The sequence below is a fragment of the Mytilus galloprovincialis genome, chromosome 7, assembly GCF_965363235.1.
Source record: "Mytilus galloprovincialis chromosome 7, xbMytGall1.hap1.1, whole genome shotgun sequence".
NCBI lineage: Eukaryota > Metazoa > Mollusca > Bivalvia > Mytilida > Mytilidae > Mytilus > Mytilus galloprovincialis.
Genome location: NC_134844.1, coordinates 50,810,352 through 50,837,320, shown reverse-complemented (window position 1 = coordinate 50,837,320; position 26,969 = coordinate 50,810,352). Strand labels below are relative to the sequence as shown.

General features: G+C 31.3%; 1 protein-coding gene and 1 long non-coding RNA gene across 3 annotated transcripts in view; both read right to left on the bottom strand.

Annotated features, from left to right (window-relative positions):
* Positions 1-820: 820 nt before the first annotated feature.
* LOC143081744 (uncharacterized) lies at positions 821-3,458 on the bottom strand. Its single transcript, XR_012980065.1, has 3 exons — positions 3,221-3,458; positions 2,220-2,402; positions 821-1,365 (listed from the first exon to the last, which is right to left on the bottom strand). It is a non-coding gene; the product is annotated as an uncharacterized LOC143081744 (long non-coding RNA).
* Positions 3,459-16,892: 13,434 nt separating this feature from the next.
* Positions 16,893-26,969, bottom strand: part of LOC143083223 (uncharacterized) — a 33,026-nt gene continuing 22,949 nt past the window's right edge. For both annotated transcript variants that reach the window (XM_076259474.1, XM_076259475.1), the window contains exons 6-10: positions 25,132-25,227; positions 24,126-24,221; positions 22,408-22,503; positions 21,423-21,602; positions 16,893-19,665 (exon numbers count right to left, since the gene is read on the bottom strand). In XM_076259474.1, the coding sequence (XP_076115589.1) occupies positions 19,433-19,665; positions 21,423-21,602; positions 22,408-22,503; positions 24,126-24,221; positions 25,132-25,227 (701 nt within the window). In that variant the 3' untranslated portion in view covers positions 16,893-19,432. The remainder of the gene's footprint in view (positions 19,666-21,422; positions 21,603-22,407; positions 22,504-24,125; positions 24,222-25,131; positions 25,228-26,969) is intronic.

Below are 26,969 nucleotides of genomic sequence, written 5' to 3'. Positions count from 1 at the left end.
TTCAGAACTAGCTTTTTATTAAGAAAACAGAGAGAAAGGTTCTGGATGCATCAGCTACGTACTCTTGAACCTGATGGACTTAATGAGAGGGATGAAAAACAGTTCTACCCAAAACCAAAGGAATAAATCATAAATTTCATTCTATTTAACTAAAACAACTATTTGTTAAGATTTAAAAATTATTACGTACAATAAACGGCAAAAACATGTTTTATATAGACCATCAATCAATCTGTTAAACTTTTACACGAACTTTGTGTAGCTCAAGCTACAAAGATATTTTTTGTCATGCATCCGATTTAACCTAGATAGATGCACACGCCCGATGAAGCTAATTTGTTTAGCGAAATATTGCGTGAATAATATATAAAATATAACAACTAATTTTATAACACTCATTAGTGTGTTAAAGTTACATTCTTAGACACTTATATATATATATATATATATACAACTCGTCTAAACATCAACCCAACAATGTTAGATCTGTAAATTTGCTTTCGCAAATGTTTGGTGCGAAAGCAAATTTACAGATTTAACATTGTTGGGTTGATGTTTAGACGAGTTGTATATACATTATGTACACAGCCATGTATCACCATCATTGATGGCGATCCGATGGATACATCTGTTGTAGAGTTGTCACTGACGCAGACGTACTTATATAAATATATATATTACTATTCTTTATCGTTGTAACATTGTTTATGAAATCGTTTATTTGAGTCGGAACTTCAAGGAAACATATTTAATTCAATAAAAGCTATGTACAGCTTACTTTCGAATTATATTACTATAATACATTTTAGTCTGTGATATATTTTTAATAATGACGAATACATTTTTTTAAACCAACCTTCACCCTAACCTGATACCATAGTATATCATCACAATATGGAAAGACACACTGTAAAATGACTTAATTTAATCAAACAAATAATAACAAAAACAAGTTAACATTCACAGAACGAATACATTTGATCTATAACACATTGTTAATAAACAATTTATAAAAAAAAAAAAGAGAATGAGATTTTAAACAATATCAGACCGACAACTATAACCTCAAAGACAATATTTTAATATAAATAATTTGTTTTTCATAGTATGAGAACAGAAGGGACTTATTATCTTATAATTTAAGCATACAAATTCGTAACGATAGTTCGTCACATGCAGCGTCATCAAGTCTGTTAACAGGTGAACCACACCAACTTTCACCAACATGAGCCATAAATAGACATACATCAAGGGTGTGTAACAGGTCTGGTTGGGAACCACAAAATTTCGAACTGTCTATTATACCGCCATTGCCCCAATATCCTATGTTGTAAACAACTCTTCCATGAACTGCAACTCTGTTTGCTGTAAAGGAAGAGAGTAAACGTTGTAAATAAACAATAATTAAGCACGACTTATGACATGAAAAATGGCTATAGGACTATAGCAATTAATGCAGTATATATAAACATAGTGTATGCAATGTGACATGCTCTCAAATTTCAAATTCAAAGAATGAACTACAATTATTCGTTGAAACAAATCTATTTTCACTACTTATCCAAATATGATACTTTTATATCTCGAATACAAAACAAACAATGTATGATTTAAACTTTTTTTTGTAAACATTTATATAGAAAATAACGTTTATGTTAGGTTTAAAGTTAACTCTATAAAGAGTTCCAATAGGGTTTTAGAGAAGAATAATTTAACTTGATTTATGTATTGTTTAAAATTGAATTCACATTGTATTAATTATAATTATAAAATAAACATATCTTTATAAAATCTTTACAAAAGCTTGAAACGAATGTTAATCTATATGCCAGCGTTGAGATCTTTGCAACGTTTTACAGTGTCTTTGTACTATGACATGTTATTTTTTGTTTATGTTAATTATTATGGACTTTTTATTTCCCACTCGCCGTACCAAGTCTCTTTAAGAAGATTTACAAGTGGGGTTCCACAGAAATGTTTATTTGTTATGAATAACAGGTTTATATATATTTTTTTTGAGACAATTCTGTACAAGTATTCATCTAAAATTTTCATGCACGACTTTTCCCATCAAATTTATTTTCAAGCTGCCTTTAAAAGAATTCTTTTATTGTTGGCATTGGCAGTTGCCATGAAATGTATGTTTTGATTACCACTCTGAAATACTCAAATATCAAACTGTTATATCGCCTTTTTGACAAAATAACAATTGCACTTACAAGCAACAGCCTTGTTGTCCATATAATCAATAAACTCGTCAAACAGAGTATCTGTATCCAGTATTGGTAGGTCAGCACCTTCATTCTTGCAAGCAATCAAACTATCATTCCATGTTCTGTAACCCGTATGTAGAGCTACGCATGCGTTACTTGTAGGTAAAGGATCATATCCATTTGGACAAACTGCAATTGAAAACAAGTTTGGTATAGCCTGTATTCAGCTGTTTTGAACATCTAATATGCGGGTTATGTTTCTGTTGTATGGCTTCGTCTGTTTTGTTAAGTGTAGCATGCTCTTCTATTGATACTTTTTACTCATTGAACAATTATTTAATCATATTTTGATATCTTATTACTTCCATTCGTTAAACAACAAGGTCACAACTTACTTGTGTTGACTCCGCCTTCTGTCATAAATTCTAAGGCGATATAAAAGTAATCTTTGATTCTGATATCGTTCAAATGAAGATAAGAAACCCATTAAATATATCAACGTAATTTTCTCTGACTAAATTGTACGACAAAGTTTCTCACTAATTCCAGTTTTTTGCTTTACTTGAAATAAGAAAAAAATATATATAGCGTTGTTGTGACATACGAAATTATCTTGATCGACTAAGTTTTTAAAAAGAATTTTATCATCAAAGGAAGTAAAACTAGTTACATTGTTTTTGTTTGTGAAAATATAAATTTTCGTTTTCGATTTACATTTGCTTCCGTACATCTGAATCGTTACTTTTCATTGGTTTCCTTCGTATTCTGAGTGATGTTTTTTCCAATTTGTCATCTTCAACGTACTTTCTGTAATGTTTCCTCGTTTGAATTATTTTACATTGTCATACCGCCTTTTATAGCTGACTATGCGGTATGGGCTTTGCTTATTGTTGAAGGCCGTACGGTGACCTATAGTTGGTAATGTCTGTGTCATTTTGGTCTCTTGTAGACAGTTGTCTCATTGGCAATCAAACCATATCATATCTTCTTTTTTATATTTATATTACCTAGATAGTCACGGTAATGTACTATACCAGTGCTGTTTACAAATGGACCTGTCTGACGGAATGCAAAAAGCAATGTACAGTATCCTGTTCCAGTTTCATATTGGAAAGATCTGCAGTTGGAATTAAAGGTACATTGGTAACAACATTCCGTCACTGAACGGACTTTAACCGACCATTTGATGTCATTTGCATTATTGGTTCCTGTTAACTGTGATTTGTACCAAGTGACGCTAACCGCATGACCTGTAATATTCAGTAATAAGGAATAGCTTATTTTGAGACGAAGACAAATTTTAAACTTTTAAACATCATTTAGAAATGAATCAAATTGGTAAATTATCTCGGCTTGTATATCGTTAATTAAACATACCTTTAGTTGATCCTATCGAATGGTTTCTGTCAGCAAAGATAATTTCCCATGAAGCGATTTGTTCCATTTCCAATTTGTTAAACCTTTTATTCTTAGAAAATATAGTAGTTTTGAAAAAAAAAAAGATTTAAAATTCGTTTCTTTATTTTCTAGATAATATGTCTGCTTTATATTTTCTGAACGCTTTCATGTTGTACTTTTTCGGAAACCTGTAACATTTTTTGAACAATTTACACCTTGAACCGATGTGTTTAACATATTATTCAATGTCACTCAAAAACACCCAGCATCAACGTCAAAACAAAGCTATAAATTATATATAGATGGACCGTAATACATTTACAAACTTTCGATTTTCTGAAAATGATACAAAAGCATTCAAAAAGAACAAAATTAGTAATCTTTCTTTCATAATATTATATCATGTAGTTGTCTGGTCACAAAGCCGTATTTTGATAACTTTAACAATGTTAATGCAGTGAAAAAATTTACACTTACCAAATTTTGTTAGCGTCAAAATAACTCCTACAATCAAAGATGCATTCATTTCTGTAATGATTGTGTAAACAGGTATCATAGCATTTAAAGTATAGAACAAATTTGCCCATTGATTAGTCTAACAACGAGTTAAAAGCTTTAAACATTTTTGTAAAATTGTACTAACTTTTCTCATGTGTAACTGCTGGAAAATAATTTGACGGTTTATAAGCAGACAGGCAGATTTTTATTAATTAACTATATATTTCTACACAGAATAAATGACATTCAGGTACATGTTTAGGTTTCCTATAAGAAATTTATTTATATGACAGATATGTATTCGTAATTTCCTGTAAAATGTCGCATCGAAATGTTAGGTTATGAAGATTAAAAGTTATTTAATATAACATGTATAATGAGAATGCTGTCTTTATATTTTCCCCTTTGCTACTCAATGCTAGTTATTGATAAATCACTTGTGAGTCTTTTGAAGACAAACCGCTTGTCTGGAGTAAATATAAAATTTCAATTAAGGAATTTTTAATGAGCTTAATTACAACCATTGTGCCGAGTCCACTGCTGATGGAGACTTATTCCCCGAGAGTTTCACCAGCCCAGTATTAGTCACTTCTGTGTTGACATGAATTATCATTGATATGATCATAACTATAAAATAACTGTCTACAAAAACAAATTTCAAATTCTAAGGCTTTTCTACCTTAGGAATTATATAGATTACATTGACATGTTAGCTGTATTTGGCAAATGTTTTTAGAACTTTTTGTCCTTAAAGCTTTTCAATTTTTTTATTCGAACGTCACTGATAAGTCTTTTGAAGACGAAAAACGCGTCAGACGCAAATACAAATTTTCAATCCTGGAATCTATGATGAGTTAATTTGTTATATATTTACAAAATGGTATTGATATGATTTCTTATTGACGTTTTGGAAAGCACAATATTCTACAAGCATTTTTAACGTAAAGTTAAGATGATATTTATTTTAAAACGGACACGATCTGATATAAACTACCGTTTCATGTTTTAACAGAAAACGCATTTATCAATTATAGACGAAAGATTTAAGATGCAGTTTTTGTTTACATTGTGATAGAAACTTTTCCTTCGCACACATTTGCATAAAATTTAAAAAAGAAGATGTGGTTTGATTGCCAATGATAAAACTATTCACAAGAGACCAACATGAAGTTAATAGCTATATGTCACAGTACGGAATTAGCAATGTCCATACCACATAGTCAGTTATAAAAGGCTCCATTATCACAAATGTAAAACAATTCAAAAGATAAAAATTACGGTCCAAATAAACATGGAGGAAAGATAAATATGTAACACAGCAACAAACGACAACCACTGAATGCTGACAGCTTTAATGTTTGCAAAATTTAAATTTCACTTTATATCAAATTATATTAAGCTATTAAAGACCAACGTTAAAACAATAGTACACATAACACATCATAGAAAACAAAAGACTGAGCATCAGAAATTCCACCACAATCTTGATATGATTATAGGTGCTCCTGAAGGGTAGACAGATCCTGCTCCACATGTGTCATTTGTCATGGTGCAATGCGCTCTTTTGAACCAAAAGTCAATTGCGTTTATGTTACGTTAAATTTAGCGCCGCATTTTCAACTTCACTTTTTTAACATCTAAGCATTTTCTCAATAAAAATATATAGAAAGATGTGGCATGAGTGCCAATGAGACAACTCTCCATATAAGTCACACTTTAAAGAAGTAAACCACTACAGGTCAACGTACGGTCTTCAACATAGAGCCTTGGCTGACACCGAACGGCAAGCTATAAAGGGCCCAAACAAATACTGGTGTAAAACCATTTAAACGGGAAAACCAACGGTCTAATCTATTTTAAAAAGCGAAAACGAAAACCACTTATGTTTTGCACAGTCGTTGCTTTTGAAACTTTGTTTTTGAAGGTTGAGTGCATCAAACAACTGTTGGTAATGTTTGGACTGTCGTCTTCCTATGAATTAAGCAACACCTAGCAAACGGTTTTCAATCGTCTTTTTTTAACCGGCAACTTGTAATAATTACCGCTCTGACTTCAGTGGGTTGGTCAACACAATATGATATGTTCGTTTGCTTATTTGAAAGCATTGACATGGTTTGTTGTTCATAGTGATTTACGTACTTCCAGGAGTGCGCTTTACTCACAAGACCAATGACTCGTTACAGAAACTGACAAAAAACATTACAAAACATTAGTACTTGGAATAACTAAAAAGAAGTGCAAAAGCCAAATTTCGACAAACAAATGCAACATGTTCCCATGACTATTAACAATTTAGCACTTCATTTTAACTCTTATAGATAGTGTCTCATTACCCATAATACCAAATATTATAATGTAATTATGTTTTCAATTAGTTTAGAAGAAAATAACGTTCCTTTATCTATAATGGTTTTAAACGTACTTTTAATCGTACTTTGACCTAGAATGTTGTGTTATCATTGAGATTAGAATGGACAGTCTCATTGACACTCGTACCGCATCTTTTTTTTTAATAAAATCTCTCTTTTCCTCTTTCTTTCTATTTTCTCTTTTCTTTTTTCTTTTCTTCTTTTTTTTTCCTTTACTTTTGATTTTATTGATTTTTTTGATTGAAGTACATTGAGCCATTCATTTGGTATAGATTATTTAAGTTTTGAAATTTCAAACATTATACTTTCCTTGAAATTTTATCAGTGTGTTTCCCAAGAAGATTTGTTGTTTACTGTTTTAAAAATCATATTGAGTTTGGTATTATTTAAATTTTTGAACCAAGACTTTACAATTTCTAAGTAGAATTTTGGTAAAGTTTTATGTAGGTTTTGTATGGAGTAAATGTTGTCTGAATTCATGTAAAGTAGCATGAAATTAGCACCAAATTTATTAAAGTAAAATGTCGAAATTACTTTCCTGTTAGCAAAATCATCTGCAGTAAGTCTTTTGATCCTTGCTATTTGTAGTGCAGTTATGTAATTGTCTATACCTGCCATCTTAAGACCTCCATCAGTAGTATCTTTTCTAAGTGTGGTTCGTTTGACTTTTTCTTGTTTACCATTCCATATAAAGTTGTAGATAAGAGTTTTAAACTGTTGAATGAATTCATGTGGTAGGTTTGTGACTGACGCTAAATATGTAAGGTTTGGTATAAGAAGAGATTTTACAACTGTTATTTTACCTATCATTGTAAGATTTTTTTTCCAATTACTTATTAATTTGTCGCATTTCTGCATTATTTTTTCAGCTCAGCTTATCACATTTAACTCGATCTGTTCCAAAATAATTAATTTTGAACCTGATAGTGTTCTAAAGATTTCAATAATATCAAGAGTGTGACGTACTTAATTTTTTTTATTTTAGAAAAAGTGTTGTGTCGTCAGCTAATTGAGAAATCTTTAAACTATGTGTTTTAGTATCTAGCTTAATTTGAAAACCTTTGATGTTGTTGTCTCGAATTGTTCTGCAGGAAAAAAAATCTACGGCAATAACCAAAATCAGGGAACTTAATGCGCAACCTTGCCTACTACTGCGTTTAATGTTATATGTTGACGAGACCCACCCATTGTTTAACATACAACAGGTTATATCTTTGTACAGAGTTTTACCGCATCTTCTTATTTCTGCTACGAGAAAAATTCGTGCATAAAGTCATTAGATACATTCATAAGGCAAAATGTCAAAATAAAGTGGGCGCACACAATTTAAAAAAAAACGAGAGTTCCTCATAAGCGTACAAAGTATGAATAAACTCGAGCAGGTTTACAGTTTATTTATACTTTATACTGGAATGAGGAACTCATACCTTATCCATGGTATCGTATCGGTACATTTGTTTCAGGCAGCTGTTTGAAGAGTTATCACCCATACAATACATTCGTCAATGTTGACACGACGAAAAAAAATTATCCGATCTGTCGATACACGTCGAATTATATTAAAAGTGCAGACACTTTAGGCATTTTTGAAAAAACGAATCATGCCCACTAACCCAAAAGAAATCCATAATTTAGTTTATTTTAGAATTTCTCTCAGAATCCACATGCACATATGAAAGAAGGCGATAAGGTACAAAGTGATATGCATTCTTCTAACATGTATGTACTATATCAGTGACCGCAGTGGATAGTAAACTTGAATTCAGGGATAATACCAAATGCAAATTTTTTGTAGCATATTTGAGATTTTGTAATACAGAAAAAATTTGAAAACAATTGAAATACAAATGTATATAGAAAACGAAAAAATAACGGATTATAGAATAAACGGGTAGTCAAAAAAAATTGTTCTGTCTCAAAGTACATATAAAAAATCTTCAATTCCATTTAACCAAAGAAATATTACGTTATTTAAATCCTCTATAAGTTTATTTTTTTCATCTTGTTTTCAGCTAAAGCATACATTTATGCGGGAAGATATAACATGATAAAAGGTTTTTTTTTAAGTCTGCTTCAATACAGCAAATCTTATCAATGCTATCTTTATGATACAGTTCCGTTCACTTTTATAAAAAGATATCATGTGTATTAAAGCATTAGAATTAAATACCATAAGAGAACATGAACTTAATATGTATTTATTCCGTGATACCGATATATTCTTTGAAAATACTTTAAATTAGAAAAAATAACCGTTTTAACTTTATTCAGTAGGATTACAACATGCTGAACAGATTAAGGCGATTTGACAGAAAAATTGAATTTATAAGCTCATCATCAAATGCTGAGGTCTAAGAGTCTTTGTAATGATAAAAGAAGTTATTTAATGTAAAAATTTAAAGTGAAATATTCAAATAAAACGATAATTTAGATTCTTTAACTGACAATATTATTCTTTTATATACTGCAGCTGTGTTATTTGCGCATTGAAATTACATTGACTATAAATTCATATGCATTTGTTATATACAGTCACTGACCAATTATCGCCTTATGTATGACGTTATCAATGCCTCTCCTTATAGTTTTATTTTTGACGTAAATAAAACATACAGAACCGCGGAAATTTTACGGCGTCCGCTTCAAAATTATAAACGAAGGTTTTTGCACTACATATTTTATTCATAACAGTTATATGAGTTTCAGTATATAAAGAATTACCATGCATTGTCTGGAGCTGTGAATGTTATTTGCACTCAGGTAAAAACAGGACAGAGATGCTCGGCAAATAAAAATAAAATGAAGAATGAAAAATAAAATGAAAATGGGGAATAAGTCAAAGAGACAAAAATCCAAACGGAGACCAGATAACTGCCGAAGGTCACCAATGAGTCTTCAACACAGGGACAACATCATCAGCTTCCTCCTAAATAAAATTGTGTACTAGGTAGGTAAAAATGGACGTCACACTAATATCCAAATCATATAAATGGACTTATTAAAAATTTTGAAAAAAACATACTTGACTAACATAGGGAAGAGGTTCTTTAACTGACATTATTATTCTTTTATATACTGCAGCTGTGTTATTTGCTCATTGAAATTACATTGACTATATATTCATATGTATTTTTTATATACCGTCAGTGAACAATTATCGCCTTATGTATGACGTTACCGATGCCTCTCCTTATAGTTTTTTTTTTGACGTAAATAAAACATACAGAACCGCGGAAATTTTACGGCGTCCGCTTCAAAATTATAAACGAAGGTTTTTGCACTACATATTTTATTCATAACAGTTATATGAGTTTCAGTATATAAAGAATTACCATGCATTGTCTGGAGCTGTGAATGTTATTTGCACTCGGCTAAAAACAGGACAGAGATGCTCGGCAAATAAAAATAAAATTAAGAATGAAAATTAAAATGAAAATGGGGAATATGTCAAAGAAACAAAAATCCAAACAGAGACCAGATAACTGCCGAAGGTCACCAATAAGTCTTCAACACAGGGAAAACATCATCAGCTTCCACCTAAATAAAATTGTGTACTAGGTAGGTAAAAATTGACGTCACACTAATCTCCAAATCATATAAATGAACTTATTAAAAATTTAGAAAAAAACATACTTGACTAACATAGGGAAGAGGTTCCTTACTTGTAACAGGAGCAAACAAACACACAAAACAAAGGATTATGTCAGTTGTTTCCCAATCATTAATAATTTTGAGCTTTTGATTTTGCCATTTGATGAGACACCTCCGTCTTTGATCTCCACTTAGCATTTTTAAAAATAGCTAACTAGCCATACGTTATCGTACCTTTTTGAGTAATAATTTGTGATTTTCCATGGACATTCATATTTTTCACGCGGCAATACTTTAACAACATTTTAAGCAATAAATGTAAAGCATAATGAAGCCTGTTAACTGTAACGTTTTATTTGTGTACGAGTAAAAATAAGTCGATTCGATGTTAAAAACCACGCAACGTTCACAAAAAGTCCTCTTTTAAAAATGAACAAATACAATATGTTACAAGCATCTATTTCTTTAAAAAAAGTAAGCATGTACTCATATCATCGTGTTCTAGATATTGGAAGAAATAAAACAAAACATCCAAAAAAAATAATAATTACGATGTGATTTTAAGTATTGATACAATTTGAGTACATTACAAAATCATGAATAGTTTGGAGGTCTGTTCAAACAACTTTTTCTATGACTCAGTATGGATTAAAAATATGCAAAACTCAAAATATGGTCAAATATTACAAAAGGGAACTTATAATCTTGACATCAATGCTGAGACAATTGATGATCAAATTACTTTTCACTCCAGATATCGTTATTACGTCATGTTCTATTAATATAGCAAACTGGTGTAACTATATAGTTAAGAAGGATACGTCTACAAAATAAGCACAGCATGGCAACTGTTGTGTGGAACATAACACAAACGTGGGGAAAAAACTGTCAAAACAGGTACAATTTGGGTACCCTCACGTTAAATTTGTTCTATTTATTCATTTCAATCGTTCATTACATGTATCAATGTCTTTGCTCTGTTGAAACCTTTAAAATGTCTGTTTTATTTCGATAGGAGAGTAACTCCTAAATGTTAACAATAACAACTCGTTACCTTAAAATATTTTATGAATTTATTTTAACCTTTCACCATCAATTTCTTCGTCTGTTGAAACCTTTCAGATTTTTCCTCCACACCGTGTTGTTTTTATAAAGGGAAGTACGATGTAACGCTTGACTAAATACATATGGTACAATGTAACTAAGTCCATATATTTAGGACATCCAATATCCTATATATAGTCACCACGTACAGTCATTTAACCAATCGTTTACCTATAAATCTATTGGGTGTAAGATGAATATAGATATGTCGTTATCACGACAAAATATATTTTCAACACGACAAATTGTGTCTTTATTACGATAAAAAAATCCATTTTTACGAAAGGCAGTCGTTATTAAGTTAAACAAAATATGTCTTTAACGTCATATTCTATTGATATTATGACCTAATATGTAGTTGTTGCGACACAAATTTGCTAGACGCTCATGTTACACGTCAAAAAAAATTTAACAGATGCTTTTCACAAACATTATATTTCTGTACGTTATTATGCATGTACTAATTAAACCTACACAAACTATTGACATAAAAGAATGTTTTTCAAATGAAAAATTTTAATTTTCAAAACAATTAAAATTCACAGTTTTTATAAGCATAAATCTCAAAATCAATTTATTTCTGACGTTTGTGGTGATTGAAATTCAATGGCTCTTTAAAACGGTTTAATGACACCGTTTTAGTTCGGTTCTTTTCAAAGTTTCAAATCTTGATTCGTTTCACAGATGCATACCAATGATAATGAAAATAATAGTGATGATGTAATAAATTCCATCTGTTATGCAAACCTAAGCCAGTTAAAATATATAACTAATGGTGATTGAAATTCAATGGCTCTTTAAAACGGTTTAATGACACTATTCAGTTGGGTTCGTTTCAAGGTTTCAAATCTTGATTCGTTTCACAGATGCATACCAATGATAATGAAAATAATAGTGATGATGTAAAAATTGCATCTGTTATGAAAACCTAAGCCAGTTAAATTATATAACTAATGGTGTAACAAGGTAAAATTAGAACCGTAAAGTTTTATTATTGATAGTAATTTAATTCTTTTTAATCAGAGACGTGTTGTTCCATAACTATTTCCTTTTATAATACATGTAATAACTTATCACAAAACAAAAACAAATATTGAAATCATTGACACACTAAAACGTCTACATTTCACACTCGTTGTATTATACGTTATTTTTAACACCGTATTTTTTTTTTTATTCTCTTAAACGAACATTTGTACATACAAATTGCGATTTTTGTTTGAACAGTGAGTTTATAAAATCTGTAAGATTTGTTAAAACCAAATTTGTTGGCCCATAACATATGCTTTCATAGGGAAGGGTTACTTTCATTGTAAAGTATGATTTTCACAGAACAAATACATGATATATGTTCCAGACCATATAAGTATTGTGACCTTACGCGTTCGGTCCGGACCGTATACGTATACTCGTACGGTCCGACCATACGCGTACCGTCAGACCGTATGAGTATACGCGTATGGTCCAGTACGAGCTGACCATACATGTTATTAGATCACGTGGATTTAATTTAAACAATCATTTATCACAATCTTTATTTTTATTTTTACAAATTTTTATTATTACAATTAGATGGATAAAATGAACATACGGACAAGTGAAATTAAATATTTACTTAATTGTATATCTGAATACCATTTTGATACTCTCGCCCAAGGTGACACTTGCCACCACAATTAACGTAATATGTTTTTACATTTACATGTTCGCAGTTCATGCATGTTCCTTTGCATTTGCATTTTTTTGTAAATATGCTAAATAATCTAAAACAATTGTCCTCCCCCATAATGTTTACTTCCAATATCTTCTATTTTAGTGATCATAATTCAATTAATGTATTAATGATCGACATGCTAAAGAGATAAACAGATATAATTAGAGTGATTTTTTTTAAATAGTAAAGATATAAGTTTTTTTATTTCTATTCCAATTGAACTCGTAATATAAGTCAGACCGTACGCGTACGGTCCAAATACTCATACGGTCTGGAACATATATGTAAACCTCAGATCTATGTACGACCTCAAATCTGTGTCCGTTTTTCAAATCTATGCCCCATCGTGACGTCAATCGCTAATCTATGTCCCTGAAAAATGTTTCGGCCTCAAATCTATGTCCGATTTTCAATCGCGACGTCATTCGAAAATCTGGGTCCGTTATAAAAAAAGATAAGGTCTCAAATCTGTGTTATGTTTTAATTTTTTTTTTCCAATTTGTTTCGCCATGCGCAAATTTATGCCCGTCTAATAAGTTCGGCCTAATAGTTTTTTTTTATTCTATTAAGTAATTTCCTCTAATTCAATTTTAAGTTGGTATGTGTTCTCCCTGTATGTGCAAGAGCCGAAGTATAGTATATGTTTAAGAAAATCCGGCTAAATTATTTAGCTGGTATTTATGATATTGTTTCAAGTACGGTCTTATCTGCTTTTTGTTTTATTAATTCTTTTTTTCATGTGTGTGGTTAAAATCTATACATGCGTGTGTTATTATTGTATGCCGTCTTTAAGAATGAAACCACAAAACCATATCTATTTTACTAAAAAAGACAGTAAAGAATGAATATTTGTTTGCAACTTCAATACTACGTTTTGTCTTTGAATTTGTTCATATCGCTGTTTCATTGACATTTATACCACTTTATCTATGTTTTTTTTTGAATACTAGTATCAAATTCATTCTAAATTGCTAAAAATAAAACGTTTTTTATATTTTTAATTGAAATATTTATGAATCACAAAAGAACATATTTCAATTGTTTGGTCTTAGCTAATATCTATTTAGTTCAACTGTAAAACTTTTAATAATGTCTTGAATAACGAAAATATTTCCCTGAAAAGAATCATTCTTTATGTTTTGGCATATCCCTTCTCTCCAGAAACTGGATGTCAACACTACAGTCCCATTGTTCATGGCTGGATTTGTTTTGAATTGTAAATATTCCACAATAGTAGGAGTAAAGATATCCTGATATTTGTCAGAAAACATTCCAAGAGGATAAATCTCTAGTTGACGTTTTTGAAAATATTCCATCAGTCCACTATTAATAACAGATTTCCCTCCAGTTTTAAAGACAAAACATAAAGCAATTTTAAACTATGTGTATTAATAGTTAAAATGTTAACCTTGCTTTTGTCATATAAACCACTTGTACAATGTTTGTTCGGTGTGAGTTAATGCTCCGTGTTGAAGGCCGTACTTACAACTGTGATTGTTAACTTTTCATTGTTTACTTGATGACTTTTTACGTCGATGAAAGGACATAGATTTGAGCCAAAAATGGGAATAGATTGGAGTAAATAGAGGATATAGATGTGAGACAATACAGGACATAGATTTGAGACAATAAAGGACATAGATTTGGAACGTCTATGATGCAATATTAAAAAGGACATAGATTTGAGGCCGGACATAGATTTGAGGCTTACATATATATTATGTGTTACAACGTCGCCTTTCTGAGTCGTAGGCCTAAAACTGTTTAGTGACTGTAAAGGTCAAATTTTCCCGTTAATTTAGGTTAAAAAAATGTAAAAAGTGAGGATGAAAAATATAAAATTTTAATCCTGGTATCTATGATGAGTTTATTTTCAACCACTAGGTAGATGCCACTGCTGGTGGAGATTTATTTCCCCGAGGGAATCACCAGCCCAGTAGTCAGCACTTCTGTGTTGACTTGAGTTATCATTGATATGTTCCTATTTATAAATTAGCTGTTAACAAAACTTTGAATTTTTGACAAACTAAGGCTTTTCTACCTCAGGAATAGATTACCTTAGCTGTATTTTGCAAAACTTTTATTAATTTTTGGTCTTTAATGCTCTTCAACTTTGTACTTTATATGGCCTTTTATACATTTGTTTATTCGAGCGTCACTGATGAGTCTTTTTTTGACGAAACGCGCGTCTGGCGTAAATATAAAATTTTAATCCTGGTATCTATGAGTTTATTCAATGATTGCTTACATTTTTATTTTGAGAGACGAAGTAGGTGTAAACCAAAACTATATGTTTTTCGCCCAATATAGGCAGTATTATATTATATTATATTATTTTCATTTCCTTGTGTATTTTTGTATATGGCGGCTTTTTGTTCAAGATTGTTGTTGAATTTTTGTATGTTTTTTTTTTAATCCCACAGCAGTATACTACTGTTGCTTTTATTCATTCATCCCTTATATAATTGATTTTGTAAAAGAATTGTATCATAGATCAAATTTATTTGTTCAATGTATGTTCACTTGTGTTAGTATGTTTTTTGATTGAGTTCAGCCATTTTGTTTAATATATTGTATTTTATTTGAACAGTGGTATAGTACTGTTGCCTTTATTTTTAGTGTGTCTTTCTATGTTGTGATGTTACACTATTGTTTCAGATATGGATGCAGGTTGGTGTCTATTAAAACTCGCGGCATTTGTTTGCATATGTCCTGAGTCAGAAATCTGATCTTCTGCAAGTGTCGTTTGTTGATGTTGTTCATAAGTGTTTCTCTGTTCTCTTTTTTAATGTAGATTTGACCTTAAGTTTTCTTTTTTAAATGGTTTTACACTAGTCATTTTTGGGACCGCACTATGATCAAACTGGAGATGAAGGATACTACAGATACAGCTAAGTCTGCCTCATATCTTGACTTACATCTAGAAATTGACAATGAGGGTTGGTTGAAAACAAAACTTGACGACAAAAGAAATGATTTCAGCTTCCCAATTGTGAACTTTCTATTTCTATGAAGCCACATTCCAGCAGCACCTGCATACGGAGTATAAATCTGCCAATTGAAACGATATTCCCAGGCTTGTTTTTTCCTATCATGATTTTCTTGATTGAGGATTGCTACTCATAAGGAAGCTATTAAACCAAGAGTTCCAAATAGTGTAGTTGAAATCATCCCTCCGTAAATTTTACGGACGCCATCACGAGTCTGTTGACTGTTATGAAATTACTTTTCCACAGATGCTATCGGATATGTTCCCAATGTCGTAACTACAATACCCTTTTCCCTTTTCATGAATGTAACCTACCGAATTAGACTATTTACCGGATTTGTAATAACGTAAGCAACACGACGGGTAACATATGTGGAGCAGGATCTGCTTACCCTTCCGGAGCACCTGAGATTACCTCACGTTTTTGGTGGGGTACGTGTCGATTAGCCTTTAGTTTACTATTCTATGTCTTCTGTACTATTATTTGTCTGTTTGTTTTTTTTTTTCTTTTTAGCCATGGCGCTGTCAGTTTATTTTCTATCAATGAGTTTGACTCTCCCTCTGGTATCTTTCGTCCCTCTTTTTTGACCTATCATGGTTTACTTTTACAAATTGTGACTTGGAAGGAGCGTTGTCTCATTGGCACTCATACCTCATATTCTTATATATATATATGTTCTACTTGAGTGTAAATCGGGAAAATAATCTCAGGTTACATAAATCTAGAACTTGTAATCAGTCATTAAGTGAATTGGTTTTGAAAAATTGTATAGAGGATGTCACAATAGAAAATGTACTGTTTCATCCTGTGGGTCCCAATTCCAGTTTTCTTATCTTCACCGTATTGGCACCACGAGAATAATAATGCAACAAGTAAAATAACAAAACTACTGAACTCTACAGATAATTTAAAGCGAAAAGTCCATTAACACATGGTAAAATCAAAAGTTCAAACAAAAATAAAATCAACTGTCACAGTCCTAACTTGGTAGAAGTTTGTTATTAAGTTTCTCTGCCTTCCTTTCCCTTTTTCTTCAAAATTTCACCAAAGTTAGTATGACATTTGTTTAATGTATTGATGCTATTAAAACCTTAACAAACATTTTTGAACGGTATGATATACAAACAAAACTCTAAAAATGTCAGCGAATAAAGACTACTATTTCAATTAAAGTGCATCAGATATTTATATACTGCTGCCTGCCAGATGCGACAAAACTACAACTTGGTTTGCGGTAGGTAATAACGCTGTCTAGATGACTTTAAAAGACACGCCAATGATTTCAGTGGTTTGTTAAGCCTTTGCATGTGCAAGAACTGAGATGCATAGCTTGATGATTAGTAAAAAAAGATAATAATTATCAAATCATGGTATGAAAAAAATGCAAACCAAGCTTGTTATCAGTTATAAAGATGTTAGTGTAGTCGTTTGTTTCCTAGTTAATTGACACTAAAATAGTATTTATTCGTGTTTGATTTCAATCTAGAAACTGGATCGCATCTCACATTGCTGAATCCATTATTCTAATTCTAATTCTGTTTTTTTTACCAATTCGAGGGTATTAGCTTAATTGTAAATTTTTGCGAGGGATTTGTCAGTTTATATTGTATGAATATCATGTATAATGGTTCGCGAAATAGGCGTTCGGGTTAAGTAGGCTTCAAGTTAAAAGAATATGTATCCTTTATTGCAGATATAGAGTGTCACCAGGCAAGGGGGCTACTGCAACTTTAAAGGAATATGAGTTTATCTTCGACAGTAGAACAAGTATCTGAAATGTCATTTGTCATTAAAAAAACGACATTTTGAAAGTTTTCATGTGTTTTTGAGAAAATTCAATGTTAAAAGATTTTTAAAGATGTCTTTAATTAAAATTAAACATTACTTGCTACAAACATTTTTTTTTATCGTTACAATATGAAATGAACATAGTAATCGATATTTGACCTTATGATATGCAAAACTGTAACAGTAATTATATTTCTGTTTGAAATTTCGAAAGTACTTATATTGGAAATTTAAATAATGAATAAATTAGCCATATAGTATATATTTGACGATGCAATTTTAAACTGCGTCTGGTCACAGTACTATTCCTACTGCATTGACCTTGTCAATGATATTACTAAACCGACTTAAAATGTGTAAGCACAAAAGAAATTATAAATTCATCTTACCATTCGTTTTCATAATAAAATATTTCAATTGAAAGCGATTGTGGTGATTGAAACGAGTCTACTTCAAACAGTAGTTAATAAATAATCACTTTCAAAATTGATCTATTTGAAGATTTGAAATGCTGTCTTGTTTCTTGTGTGCGTGTGATTGATAATTAACGAAAAGTAATGTTGAGCTTCATCTGATGTGTAAAGCTAGTGTCGTTAAATTGTAAAACTTTCGCAGTAAAAAATAGAACCGTGAAATATCATCATACATAATGATTGCAATATAAAGTTTTTTTTAGAATCTTTCTTTTCTGAAAAAAATAACTGTAAGTTTGTTAGCCATCCAAAAATTGTGTTCTTCTCCTTGCATACTAGAGAATATATAATAGTTAATAGTTATCAAAGGTACCAGGATTATAATTTTAGACATAAGACTCATCAGTGACGCCAAATAAATCTAAAGTTAAAGAGCATTGAGAACCTAAAATTCCCAAAAGTTATGCCAAATACAGCTAAGGTAATCTATTCCTGGGATAAGAATATCCTTAGTTTTTCGAAAAATTTAAAGTTTTGTAACAGGAAATTGATAAAAATGACCATATAAGTGATATTCAGTTAAGTAATGTTCATAAAAATTCGACAACAGAAGTGTTCTTTTATTTGTGATTACACCTTATGTAAGAATCCTGGGTTTTGATTGGTTGATAGCCAGTGTATATTTCACCAATTTACTGTTCATTTTATCGTTCATTTTTAACGCAGCCGGGGTATTTGCAAAAAGGATATGCATTTTTTACCCTCTCTGACGTGGTATTTGCCTAAAAATACTCTATCCAAACTGGACGCTTGTAACGTCACGATCATCATGCGTTTTTGAGCATTAACATTCGGTGTAATTAAACAGATATAGCATGTTCTTGAGGGGTATTTGCAAAAAATACCAGTCTTGAGAATGAATTTCCCTCGCCTTACGTCTCGCGAAATTTAACATTCTCTCGACTGGTATTTTTCGCAAATACCCCTCCTTAACATGATATATTTGCTTAATGAATTAAAATTCTCCAAAAATTGGAAAGAGTACAGAAAAGAAGAATGACTGCCCGTCAGTATTCTTAAACATACATAACATCTGTTAAACAGATTTTTAAAAGTTTCTACAGTATTGAAGATTGTATTTAAGTTCTGAATTTATATAGACATATCAGAGATCAATGGAAGTTGTAAACATAATATAACGATCAAATTTATAATTGAAACCCATTAATGCTGTTGTAAAATAGAGAATATATAGATTGACAAAACATTTTATGACTCTGCAACATACTGTATTCCAGTAAACAGTATATATCGGGTAAAACATTTCCCTGCCAAGCCATTTTTACAAAAGCCTTTATAATTTTTTCATACAAATTCTTAATGCAGATGTATGACAATAAGAATCGTCAATTCTATTGTTAGTTGTTCCACAATATCCTGCAGCTGTATCCTCAAAATACAAACACACATTTGACTGATACGTCAGATCGGGATTCCCGGCACAAAATCTATTGCTGCTCAATACATCCCCGTTTGACCAAATACCTTGATTTCCGCTCAAAGTTCCATCAACTGCAACTCGATCGCCTGAATAAGAACACACAAATTATTATAATGATATGCAGTATTGGTTTAACTCATTGTTTAAGGCCGTACGGCTACATATAGCTGCTAATTACGGTGTCATTTGGTCTTAAATGAAAACTATCGCATTGGCAATCACACTATATTTTATTTTTGTTATATAAACATTAAGGTAAACTAATGAGCTATTGTCATACACTCATTTTACATTAAAAGCTGTATGTGTTATCATTCTACTGGTCACGTTGCACGCAAGACACCGTATACACTGAACAACTGGTTATAGTCAATGTGACTTTAATAAAGAAGTTTTGATGAAGATTTTCATATCAGATAAGAAATGTTATATTAATAACAATCAACCTAAATCACTATCGAAATTTGAATCTTTTTCTTGTTAACCTAAAATAAATTCCGCGATTGAATTTACTATGATCCATATTTCAATTAATGTATGTTTACATTGTTTTTGTACATAAACTTGTCGTTAGTTTTTTTTTTTTAATTGTATTGCATGCATCTGGCTTTTCCGGGGCTTTCATATCTGACTATGCCTAAAGGGGTTTTGTTCATGGTGATCGATAATTATGTTATGTTGGTCACTTTTTGATACAATTTTTGTACTTGTCTCATTGGTAATTATACACCATCATATTTTTGTTGAAGTCATCATGGTAATTAAGCAAATTATAGACACCATTAACGTTGATTTTTGTTCTATAGTTCTTCAGGGATTAGAAGATCAGAGTTCGCAAACATGACTTCTTGATTGTAGTCGACCATATTTGCGTCTTGCTTTTCACAATCGCAATTAAACTTTACCTACCTGGAAGACCAATTACACAAAGATTCGTGAGATGCCCCAGTTTAGAAATATCAACGATTAATAACAAATTGCACATTACATTTCTGACTGTTCGAAAGACTTGACGAATGTATGATATCAAAGTTTTTTTTTCTAATTTTGTATTGGTTAGTTTTAAGTGTAAGTGAAAAGTACTATACAAATATAGCCTTTGTATGAGGTCGATACAAGGATATATTGACCTGAAAGGAGTATATTGACTGAGGACGAAGTCCGAGGTCGATATACTTCTTTGGGTCGATATATTCTGTATTGACCTCATACAAAGGCTATATTTGTTATATTATTAATTTCCGACAATGTTTGTATCAAAATCGTCATTTAGGTTTGTTGGAACTTTATAGATATTACATTGTCTTCTTGACATTAACAACATATTAGTTGTTATTTCGTTTACTTTTTTTTTGACATCTTATGTATTTGAAGATTTTTTTTCGTCAAATAATCGATCACAGATATCATTTGTTTCAAAACGTTAAACAATATCCTGAAATTCATTACATGACGTCACAAAGTATATCGGTTTTTAGATATTCTAAAAATAACCGTGCAATATGCTTTTTGCCGGTCAATATGCTTTTCGCTATCAGCCGTTTTCTCTCTACCTTCGAAAATATTGTTTAACATGTGACTATCCCTAAACGAATCAGATTTGTTAAAATATACGAATTAATAATATTAGAATATACATGCAACCAATAAACATTAACTTTTTTTTAATTTATGTTTCTATTTCGTTTTGTTTTTGAAGGGGAAGGATTCTCAGACGGGTTTGTTATTTGACGGAGAGAGAAAAAACGTATTAGAGCTTCTATCTGTCTTTTTTCCTAGAGGCTAATTTTGTGTCGTTTTGTTTAGGTGTGAAAATATGGTGAATATTTGTTTTTGGACTTACTTGATTTTTGATCCATGTAGATCCTGAAGTCATTGAATAGCGTATCTGTATTTAAAAGAGGCAAATCTGCACCATCAGCTTGACATGCCGTTTTGAGGTTAGCCCAGCTTCTGTAATCACCGCCATAAAATTTAACACATGTATTGCTACTTGAAAGCCAGTCATAACCAGTTGGACAAGCTAAAATGGATAGACAAAAGCCAATAAACAAGAGCTTTGACATACTCTACAAAATACTAGTAAATTCTGACGTAGTTTTATTAACTGTTGCTATATTCATTTGTGAGGGGCGAGGAAAATGGATAAATATCAATGGTCCCAGTACTGCGTTTCAGGTATTTGCTTAAATATGAAACGCTATTTCTTCAAAGTAAAAATAATTGCTTTACTCTGACAATTACTAAAGAAATATTCTGATTTGTTTGTTGATTTTTTTTTTTTAAATTTGTATCTACAGTTGAACATTTATTTTGACAAAACAACATCAAACCATAGATAAATGATGTTTGTCATATATCATAGATAACAAATATGTTAAATAACGAATATACATGTTGTGCGGCGGGGATACATTTGATATTATTTATTCGTTCAACAATTTTGGTTCTTGAATTCTTTATTTATTTGTATATTTATTAGTTCATCTATTTTATATGTATTCCAAATATAAATTATACTTATTAAAAAATTCAGTATTACATATAAAACTACACAACGTTTAACATTGACTCGCTCTTTATACGTCATGATTGTAATCATAATTTAACGCGTTTTTAACGTTACATTTTCCTACAGTCTAATTCATAAATAATTTCATTTTGCATCAGTGAATAAGACTCAATCTGATTGCAAAGAGACGCCTTATCACACACAGAAGAGTAGAACATCATATTCGATTCTGTGTCTATGTGTTTGCAATAAAAAATACATTTCGATATATATAAACGTACAAATGGAGAAAGAAACAAATAATGATAATGCTCACAGTTTTGGCAGTTACTGCCAGAATATCCATCAGGACAAGAACAGGTTCCACCAGAGCAGGTACCGACTCCACAATTCACATTGTAACACGGATCATCTGCAATAAAAAAAAGAGAAAAACTCAATTTTTACAAATAATAGTCAGAGAAGAAAAATTTCTTAACTTCATAGAGTATCTGTCTTTATGTGAAATAATGTTCATTGTATAAATGACATTGAATAAATGATATAATCGACGTCTTTATTTTGGAGTGTACACATAATACCATTTTGATATATAAGCATGCTTTGTCCTGTGTAAGAAGACATGGTTGCCAATATCAGACGGTTGATCTAAGACGCAATGACATGAAGATTTACAGCAAATTATTAAACAACTACATTCACAAAAAACATCACGATTCATTTAAGGATGTACTTAGGTTAGCCTTTTTTACAGAAATTGGCACGTTGTACGGGAGATAACTCTTTCTGATTTTTTTAAAAGACGTAAACGTTCAGTATCATTTAAAGATAGTATCAACATTTTATTCCTTATTTGTTATAAATAGAAATGAAACTGATGAGAAAATGTATCTGAATAAAATGTTTTACGACGTATATGACGTAGTTGATCCCATTTTCAGCACACTGCAGACGACAACATAAACAAACAGGGGGAAGGTAAACAAGAAATCATATTTTAAAAGAAGCCTGGTGAAATTAAGAATGGGGAAAGCAAGGGAGGGTTGTTGTTGTATAGTATGTTTGTTTTCTGTTTGGCATATAAAATAGAGAATGGAACATGTCAATAGGACAACAACCCGACCAAGGAGCAGATAACAGCCGAAGGCCACTAATGGGTTTTCAACTCAACGAGAAAATTCCGCAATAGATGTAGGAGGTGGTCTACAGCTGACCCCTAAATAAAATTATGTACTAGTTCAACATGTTCAATAAAAAAGACATCACACGAAACTTCAAAACACATAAATGATCTAAAATTAAAAAAAACATACAAGACTGACAAAGGACAGAGGCTCCTGACTTTGGGACATGCGCTAATATGAGGCTGGGTTAAACATGTTTTGTGAGATATCCCCACTACCCTGTACTTCTAGAGGCCGATACCGATGTCATAAAAGGTAACATAAGAAACTAAGCAAAATGACTGGGTAAATCTCTTTATTCTACATAATAAATTGTCATTCTTGAGAGGCAATATATCATATTTTTGCCATTCGAAAATAACCTTCAAATTACAGAGTCTAAGTCAATTGTTCATGAACTACTACATTACTACAAGCACATTGAATCATTCACCACTGCACTTGAACTACAGAATAATAACAATGTACAATTGTTAGCATTTTAAGGGGTAAAACTGTTGAAAGTGTTAATTGTGTTGATGACTCATATTCACAAAACCTTTTATTAATATTCATGTATAGATGTGTAGAAAAACACATCTATTACGTGACTGAAAATGTACGATAGTCTAATATATTTGGCAAACACTTTCTAAGTATCCTCCTGGGCAGGTACAGGTTATAGATTGTAGATATGCGATAGGCTGAAATCTCGGAAAATATGCGGGGTTTTTTTTTGGGGGGGGGGTGTTTTTAAGTGTGTTTTCAAGGAGGGTATTAGTTTGGTCTCATATTCACAAAACTTTACATTTATATTGATGTATAGGAAAACACTTCTTTTTCATGATTGAACATTTGCGATAAAACTTACATGTTTGACAAATACTTCCAGAGTATCCACCTGGACAGTTGCAGTTTCCACCAGAACAGGTACCAACACCACAGTTTATATTGTAACATGGATCATCTGTATGAAATACAATACTTTCGCAGTTATCATAGTCTAATGTACTTCACAATTCATCATTAGTCTGCTTTCAGATTAGAAAAATAATCAGTCAGCAGATAGTCAGACTAGAGTTTGAATTTATTAGCAAAATTCCACTTTCAAATGAAGACTGTAAGTTCCAATAATATCAGCAGCCCAGTAGTCAGAACTTCTGTACTGGCATGAAAATATGGATAATGTTTCCATTGCTATTTAATCTAAGAAATCATAAATAATGTACATGTATTTCCAGCATGCAACGCTCTTGTTCATGTCCGGTTTCAGCTTTACTTTTACGAAAAATGTTTTAGTAATTTGGGTGCATTAGCTCTTAGACGTTTGTATAAGGTGATAGATTTTTAAAAAGTTTGGCCTCAAACATCACTGTAGATACATTTACTGTCGATATGCACATATGTTGCAGTAAGATTGGTACCGTTTATATTATTATTTTTACCATACATGTCATAGTTTTGACTGAGTATATTAGCATTTGGTGGCCGAGGGACGTCAATATAAAACATTATATTAATCATACGAATATTTTTATTTATTGAATAAGCATGACCTAAACGACAAAAAGGATGACTAAGGGTTTTGAAATGTTTTTATTTGGACTTCACCCATCCTGCCGTAAACAATTATTCCTTCTGACTATGTCAGAAGGAATAATATATATGCAGCCATACGCAATCAAAAAGAAAATGTAAAAATACGTCGTGCCATGCTGTTTGAACGTCAAGGAATCTTTGCAACTACTATATGACGAGTCAAGGCAAAATGTAAAAAATAAACTTTGTAAACAGAACAATTGTTTTGATTACTTTTAAATTCTAATAAGGCACGTTAAAAACCATAACTCTAAATGTATAAAAGGATCGATACTTACAAGTTTGACAACTATCTCCAGAGTAACCACCTGGGCAGGAACATGTTCCACCGGAGCAGGTACCAACACCACAGCTTACACTGTAACAAGGATCATCTGTGCAATAAATTAAATTATGCAACATAGTGTGTGTTCATTATATTAGTGTACAGCAAATAGCAATGCAATATTCCACAAAACGAAATTAAATTAAAACATCTAAGTATACATATATACGCAAATTTACAGATCTCAGGCCGTGTTCACTCTAAACGCAGTGTACAGTAAACATGTTTACATTTGGTTTAATGTAATGTACACTAGTTTCACATTAAAGGAGTAGGTCCGGTAAGGACCGATTTTGGCCTCAAATTTCAGGTTCATCTGACGAAAGATTTTGACCACTTTTTAAACACTTAAGTGTCTATTTTATTTGAATTAATTAGTTTATGTGAAAGATTTTAACAGATTTAGTCATTAAAAACGATCCGATTCAAGCTCAAATATGAAAAATCTACCTAATATGACGGAAAATGTCACTTTTCAGATGGTTTTTGGTAAAAATGAAAGTGGCCGCATCCGTGTTCATCCTCAACCTTTATATATGTTATGTATTATCATAAAATATTACTTACATTTCAATATTAAGGATGAACACGAATGCGGCCACTTTCGTTTTACACGAAAACCGTCTAAAATTTAACTAAAATGCTAGAATTATGAGGATTTCAGTAATTTAGCATGACTTAATGGTGCTAGTACCGGATATATGTGCATTGTATTGTCAAAAACAACCCATATTTATGTAGCAGAAGCATTCTACTGTTTAATAAATAACTAAAGGTTTACATTTTAACAATTTTGTAAAACTGTTATATTTTGGGGCCAAAAAGGGGTCTTACTGAACCTACTCCTTTGTTCACATCTATACACTTTGTTTAGCTAATTGTACATAAGATTTGTACACACTTGTAAACTATATGCCATTTAAATTTTTATTACGTAGAACCGAATTCAAATTTTCGAACAACTTTTCTAGTAGTTAAGGAACGACCATTTGACTTTAAAAAAAAGGGGGATGGATTTTTCCACAATTTGATTTAAAAAAATCGGGTAATTCACATGGTAAGAATGAACAAATATTCTGAATCCAAAGTTTCCCCATACATTATAGTGATAAATATTTAATTGGTTTCATCGAGAAAAAAAATCATTATAAACTTTATGCGAGAAAAAAATCTGACTTAGAACACACACCCCCCCCCCCCCTCCACTTTTTTTTTTAAAGTAAAGTGGTTGCTCCTTTAAGAAAGTTTTTTTGGATGATTTGTAGTAGTTTTAAAATGTCTCGATTACGCATTAAAAACGTAGGCTCGCCATCAGCATGCCTACAGACGAAGAAAAAGAATTTCGATGTTAAGGATCACTACATTTCTATCTTTTCTGTTTGTTTCAAATCGTATTTTTTCTCCAAGGAGTATTCGGAAAAGGGAGGAGGTATTTTTTTTTATTTCTAATTGTATTTTAACGGATCTAAGATACTATACAAACAAACAATTAACCTCACCCGTTTTTCAGTAATGCATTTATGAGTGAATCGTTGTTTTAGTATAAAGACCAGTGGCAAATATTTCTGTTAGTGTGGACGTCCAATCGATTCGGGAAGACCTTTTGAAATGAATTATGTGTTCGGCAATGATAATGAATGAGTCTTGATTAGAGGTTAATAAGGCTAGGTAAAGTGTTTTTATAACAAATAAATATATCAAGTTTAGACAAATATTTCTGTAAAGAACTTCATTAATAAGTGTTATAAGTCCCAATTTTATATAAAACTTGTTTCTTTTTTAAATATACAC